The sequence below is a fragment of the Octodon degus genome, unplaced genomic scaffold, assembly GCF_000260255.1.
Source record: "Octodon degus isolate 3935 unplaced genomic scaffold, OctDeg1.0 scaffold00052, whole genome shotgun sequence".
Taxonomy (NCBI): domain Eukaryota; kingdom Metazoa; phylum Chordata; class Mammalia; order Rodentia; family Octodontidae; genus Octodon; species Octodon degus.
The window spans coordinates 992,250-999,492 of record NW_004524628.1 but is presented as its reverse complement, the minus strand read 5'-3'; the positions used below and the strand labels follow the sequence as shown (position 1 = coordinate 999,492).

Here is a 7,243-nt window from a genome sequence, read left to right as displayed (position 1 = left end):
TATTTGGCTGGCCCCTTCTATTGTTTTGCTTTAGTTGCTGTTTAATTTTTCTCTCTCTTCTTATCTCCCTACTCTTTTTCTTTAGTTCTAGCATCTGTAGCTAGAGCCACAGGTGTGAAAAATAGGTGGAAAATATCTTTGGAAAATAAAGTAATGACCTATTGCTGGAAGGAACAATCTAACTAAAAAGGTCTTCATGTCAACTGCAATCCAGCTCACTACTTGACCTTTAATCTCAGTTCATGCACGCATGCGTGTGTGTGACACACACACACAACATGGGACAGCAAGGAAACAAAAGACCCCCCAAAAAACATGAATGATAAATTTACCAAAGATGAAGACTATAGAAAGACATCACACAGAAATACTACATATAAAAAATTACAGAAATTCATAAATTTTAGAAATAGCCAACAAGGGTCATTCAAGAGATACCAATTATAGCAATGCTGAGATCCCAGCTCATCCCAATTACTGTGTTGCTATTGGTGACAAGTCTGTGATGTGTAAAGAGAAAGGAAAGAAAGAGACGGAGGGTGGGGGGAGTGTAAGTCTGAAGGAGGAGAGATGTGTAGGGGAAATAACAATAGGTTAAAAACTCAGGTCTGAGGTTAGATTCTGTTAAAGTTCTTTTATGATCAGAATAAAGGGTTAATGATTAGGGGTTTTTAAGAAAATAGAAAATAGTAACAAAAAGCATTGGAAATTATACAGAATTTCATTAAACAAAGTAATAGGAATTCAACCATGGTTTCTGTTTTACATGATGTTACCTTTAGATTAGTTGTTTAGGTTACTGGATATAAACCTACAAAACTGGTTTAAAAAAGAAACTAAACAACAGCAACAAAAATGTTATAAGAAATTAAAAAGCAAAAAAAAAAAAAAAAAGGAAAACAATATTAAGCATTAACTACTCCTTTCATATAAGACCAGCAGAAATGGGTGGTGTAGTTGTCCAAACTATCCTGCATATGTACCTCAATATATCTTTTCCCCTTCTTTCTTTTGTCCTTTTCATCATTATATCTTTTCCTTCCCATGAACAAATTCTCTCACAGTATCTATAGTGTGAGAACCGGTGAGAGTGAATAAAATGTTGAGGGTTTTAAGAACGTATTTATGGCAGTGGGAGTGGGAAGGAGGAGCAAAGAGGTATGATTATGGATTAAGAATGGTGTGAGGTTGTCAGAACCTGATGATTTATTTTTCCCCTAGAAAATGGAGAAGAGGGCCGGCAAGACAGCTCATCGGTCTAAAACGCCTGTGTAGGCGGGCTTAGGCAGGTGCAGGGTCCAGCCAAAAAAAAAAAAAGAAAGAAAGAAAGAAAGAAAGAAAGAAAGAAAGAAAGAAAGAAAGAAAGAAAGAAAGAGAAAGAAAGAAAGGAAGGAAGGAAGGAAGGAAGGAAGGAAGGAAGGAAGAAAGGAAGGAAGGAGAAGACAAGAGGCCAGGTGAAATAAGGAAAAGCGAAAAGGATAGAATGGGACAGAAGTTTAATAGGAAATAAGATGGGAAGGTGTGAGAGTAAAATACAGAGAAAAAGCAAACTTGAAAGGAAATATTTAAGAACTTGGAGAAACAGGGAAACAGGAAGAAATACTGTTGCCACAGATGCTAAAGCTAAAGAAAATGAGTAGGGAGACAAGAAGAGAGAGGGAACACAAGCAACAACTAAGTCAAAACTATCTGGCTCCTGCATTTTAACAAGAGAACATACGGGTAATTTTTTAGGACTGCAAAGCTCAGTCGTCTACGCAGTTCCCTTCTCGCCTTGGTCTCAGGCTACAGGCTACACGCAGACCCCGCGGTGCGTGCACACTGGGCAAGTCCTGTCGCAAGCTCGCGTGCAGGGCGGGCTCTGCCTGCGTCACCTCTGACTCAGTGTGCAGGCAGAAGCGCAGGGCAGGGGCCAGGCGGGCTGGGTGTGCTCACCAGTGATCCGGTGGGCGGGCTCATGATCTGGGCTGACTCAGGGTGGAATCACACGAAGGTGCCAGCTGCCTGCTCATCTCCCTGCAGCCAGGGTGAGGGGAAGGGGCAGGCTCCCCTGCCTGGAGTGAGAGGTGGTGAAGCACATCCCCCCCTTTCACAATACTCAAAACGGATATGCCCAGACGAGTGGGGTTGGGGGTCGGGCTGGGATGGGGTAGTCAGACCAGCTGTGGCAGTATGGCTTCCCCCTTCCACCTGTTCTGCCGTTTAGTTTGAGCTCTCTACATATTGTCTGGCCTATTAATTTTTTAGGTCAGGGTCAAAGTCCCTCCCCACTGCAGAATACCTTCCTTCTCAGTGAATCCTCTCTGAGTATCTCTGACAGTACTCCTCCTCTGGTCAGCCACGTTAGATCTCCTTTCTTTCATCTTGTAAAATCAATGGAGAAAGCCAATGAAGGTCAACCTAGGCTGCCCTACTTAGCATGTCTGAAGGGGTTCCATCAACAGTATCAAAAAGTATCAAAAAAGACCAATGTGAAGACATCTATATAAGTGAGTTACCAAAAAATAGGAGAAGAGAAAAAGTAAAGAGAGAAGATAAAAAATGGGGTTCTGTTCTTGAGGAGCTCCTAGATGAAGACAGTTCCACCTCTTAGTGCCTCCTGTCCTTGACAGGACCAAGAGAAACTGGGACTGAGAGCTGGTAGTTTGCGGAAAGAGATAGAAACTGATGTGGATGGACTGATGGAACATAGATCCTGAGGATGCTTCTAAGTGGGACATCCCAGGGTGGCCTGCTCTTTCCCTTGTCTGAAAGCACCCTTCCTATGTGGCCAGAGACTGGCACACAGAGTGGGCCCTCTGGGTTGGCAGGAGGGGCCAGCCTAGGACAGGGGAGATGGGGCCCAACCAGCGCTCTGTGTGATATGTTGGCTTTGCTCTTTCACTTTAGGCTCATTTCTGGCAATTTCCAGTTTTGTGCCCTGCTCCTCCCGCAATGGCTAAGCTACTCAGTCTGTAGGAGGTGAGTCCACAGGCTCTGTAGGCTTCTGAGGCACCAACCTGGACCTGCTCCAGGGGAACCTCACCTGGATCTCAGGTAAGGAGGTTCCCAGTGGCTCCAGCCCTGCCTTTGGTGACTCAGTTAGGAGAAACTGCCAGTGGGTGCGACATACACGGGAGCTTCATGGTTGTACACATTCTCGCCCCATCCCAGCCTGTAGAACTGGCCACTTCCTACTCCCCCACCCCATCTTACCCTCCACCCAACTCTACCTTGGCTCTGGAAGATGCCACTGGATGAAGCAAGGGTGTCTGGATGGATGAAAAAATCCGGTTGTAATTGGAGGTCTAGCTCTGCTCAGAGCCTGGAGGCTCTTCTGTGTAATACCACCATGTCTTCTGTGCCAGACAAGACCTTCATGGATCTTTTAGGTCACCTAAAGTCACCCCATCTCAGAGTGTGTAGCATGGTGCTGTATTGTGGCACAGCGTTTGGTTGCTGATGTCTTTCCTGAAGTTTCCATTCTTTTCAGGCAGCCCATTGATGCTTCACACAAACAGCCCCCTGAAAGGAAGATACCCTGGTCTCTAGAATGAACCTCTATTCCCATATTGCTTGAAGCTATAAATCTGACACTGTTCACTTTTGCACATCAGGGAGTGGGGTTGGTCTGCGTGGAATTGGCCTGCCAGTGTATACCCATATCAGGTCCATCTCTTACTCGTTTTCTGACTTTGGATGAGTTAATCTCTTTAGCCTTCATTTATCTCATCAGTTAAATGAGAATAAAAAATAGCACTTCCTTTATAGGACTGATGTGATGTGAGATGAAGTGAGAGTTGTGCTTCTTTGAAACAGTGAGTGTGGGGTGAAAGTTAACCTGTCTTATGGGAAGTGGAAGACCCTGCACCACAGGCTGTGGTCATTCGACCAGGCTGACAGTGGCACTTGTGGGAGTTTTCCACTCTGGGTAGAAAAGTCATGTTGGGATTCTTGCCCAAGCACTTGGTCTCAGAACCAGATCCAGATTTAGATTTTGTGTTCTCAGTGTCCACTTTATACACACACCTGGGAGAAGTATAAGAGAGATGGAGAAAATCGAGGGCTGGGAATAGGTGATCAGGAGTTGTGCTGTGCCCTTCTCAGCCTCTAACTCATCCAGTCTTCACAATACCTAATGACAAGGACATTACTGTGCACTTTATAGAGAAATAGAAATGAGATGGGATGAATCACTGGGCCAAAAAGATGAAGCAGATTTCTCAAGGTCATGAAAATGCTGTTGTGATGATTGTGGTGGTGATTGTGGTGGTGACAGTGATGATGCTTGGTGATGATGCTTGTAGTGATGGTGATGGTGATGGTGATGGTGATGGTGATGGTGATGGTGATGTTGATGATTGTGGTGGTGAACATGGTGGTGGTGATGGTGAAACTGATGACTGGTGGTGATCGTGGTGGTGACAGTGAGGTTGATGATGGTGGTAGTGATGCTTGTAATGATGGTGATGGTGATGGTGAGGTTGATGATTGTGGTGGTGGGCATAGTGGAGGTGACGGTGAAACTGATGACTGGTGGTGATCATGGTGGTGGTGGAGAGAGTGCGGTTGACGATTGTGGTGGTGATGCTTGTAGTGACGGCAATGGTGATGATGAGGTTGATGACTGTGGTGGTGAGCATGGTGGTGATGATGGTGACAGTGAGGTTGATGATTGCGGTGGTGATGCTTGTAGTGGTGGTGACGGTGATGGTAAGGTTGATGATGGTGATGGTGGTGGTGACAGTGAGGTTGGCGACTGTGGTGGTGAGCATGGTGGTGGTGATGATGGTGATACAGCGGACATGTAACCATCATGAAAAGTTACACAGTATTCTGAAAACTTCAAATTATATCAACTCATTTAATCTTAATAACAACAGTAAGTTTTTTAAAATCCTATTTTACAAGTGAAAACTCAAAACACGAATAGGTTAAATAATTTGATCAATGACATGTATCAGTAAGCAACAGATTTATGACCTGGCCCAAGACAGTCTTAATCAGAATTCAGCAAACTTGGTATGTAGTAAACATTATAGACTTTATGCAAACTCTGTCAAAAAAAAATTCATTTTAGCCATTGCAGTGCAAAATCAGCCATAGAAAATCTATCAACAAATGAACATGGCTATGCTTGATCTATAAGGCAAACAGTGGAGCAGTCTTGGCTGACTGTATAGTAGTTCCATGGATGGTTCTTACTTCTCAGATATGTTATGAGACAAACATCATCTTAACTATATGGTCAAGAGAACAAGGATTCACATTTATCAACACGTTCTGAGAAAAAATAATAATCATAAGCAGAATATTAGAAAATTTCTTGGCATTTTAAAATGTGAAAACAGCATATAATTTATTCAGTGTTGGTGCATCATGTTTTTATGGAAGACATTCTGTGTACTAGGGTCACCCTACATATTTGGCATGTACCATTCAACACGATGAGCAGGAAGAACCTTTCTTATGTGAACTTACCTTCTGACATTGGGTGAGGAACAGAAAAATTAAGAATCAATATGTGGATGGACTAAACAATATGGTAAGTGGTGGAATGTACCACAGAAAGAAATGAATCATGGTAAGGAAAATGTGAGAGCAGGATGGGGAATGATAAAATGGTAAACATGGGCTTCGTTGGTTGAGTGGTAGTATAGTAAAGGCTTAAAAGAGGTAAGAAGGTGAACCATGCTGGTCTAATGGTAGAGCGATTCCCAGGCAGGGAGAGCGGCTGGTACAGAGGCTTAGAAGTAGTGCTATGCTTGGATTGCTCAAGGAAGAGCACAAGGTCTACGTGGGTCCTACTCTCATGAGTGTGGGAGGTGGGCGCCAAGATGGTGGAGGACCTTGGAATCACAGTGAAGACCTGCCTCTTACTCACAAAGGTCTGAGGATCCAAAGAGTGACAACTCTGACTCTGTTCTATCTTGCAGTCAGTAGCTTTGGACTTAAGTTTTCTGGATTCAGATCTGACACTAATGCTGATTACTGTCAAGTGCTGGAGAGTATGGTGAATCATTTTATGCTTGATTTCCACATCTGTAAAATAGATAATACCATTTACTTTATAGGTATCTCTATAAACAGAAAACAAAAGAATTAGGAAGAAATACTAGACATAATTTCAGGGACATACTGAGCACTAACTGAATGTTGATTATCTTAATCATTATAAAATCTATCTCCTTAACAATAATGTACTGCCATACTACAGTCAACTGTTTATGCTTACATAGACAAAGTGATTACACTTGCTATGTTTCTATCTCTGCCTATTCCAGGGGCCCGAGAATTCCTCCAAAGTTGATGCTGAGTCACCACAAGGGATATTGTCCCACTGCATGTTGTGACATTTTTTGAAGCATACAAAGCCCACAAAAAACTGATACGTTTGCTAAGAAAGAAAACCCAGAGAAGAGTGTAGGAAAAATGAGAAAACAGAGGTAATTGAAACTGCCAATAATGATGGCAAGGCATCGTGACTGCTAGTATGCTTAAGAGCTGGGAAGGCTAATCTTGATTGACAACTTGATTGGCTTGGACTCAGCCTGGGTGATCAGCAAAGCACAGTTTGGGGTGTGTCTTGGTTGTCATAGAGACACAGCTTTGGGGACCCTCTCCAGTCCTTCACCCCTTCCTTTCTTTTTCTTTTTTCAAATTCATTTAGTATTTTTATTTTTATTTTGAGAAACAAATAGTAATGAGACAGTTTCAAAACTGATTAATAGGACGGTTTCAATAATTAATACATTGTACATTGTTATGTTCTTAGTGGTTATCCATAGTACAAGAAGCAGACAGGATATCCTGTCCAAACACTATTAGTAAATATCTTTCTTCTCCCTTGTTCTCTGCTTCACAGCCCCTGTGAAGTGCGCAGTTTTGCCCCACCACATCCTTCTACCATGCTGTTTCTGCCTGGGAGCCAGAAAACCATCAATGAAACCTTGAAAATCATGGCCAAAACAATCTTTTTTTTTTTCTTTTAAATTGTTTAGTCAGGCATTTTGTCCCAGAATGGGAAGCCAGCCCCCCACCAACCTGCTACTTAAAGCAAGAAAAATCTATTATCATATGCAGGTTCTAGAAATCAGAAACCAGAAGGCTGGCTTCACAGAGTTCTGATGAGGTTGAGGTAAGATCTCAGCAAGGCTGCTGTCATCCGAAGGCTGAAAGAGAAGCGGAGGACGTCGGCTTGGCATGTGGGGGTTGCTCCCCCTTAGGGTGCTGGTCGGAGGCCTCCATTTCTCGCTGCCTGCCC

The 7,243-nt window shown here is 43.2% G+C and overlaps 1 protein-coding gene across 1 annotated transcript in view; it reads left to right on the top strand.

The window, feature by feature from the left end:
• LOC101591777 (interleukin-36 beta-like) overlaps positions 1-2,942 on the top strand; it is a 37,030-nt gene extending 34,088 nt beyond the window's left edge. The window contains exon 6 of the mRNA XM_012515155.2: positions 2,912-2,942. Coding sequence (XP_012370609.2) covers positions 2,912-2,942 — 31 coding nt within the window. The remainder of the gene's footprint in view (positions 1-2,911) is intronic.
• Positions 2,943-7,243: the final 4,301 nt, after the last annotated feature.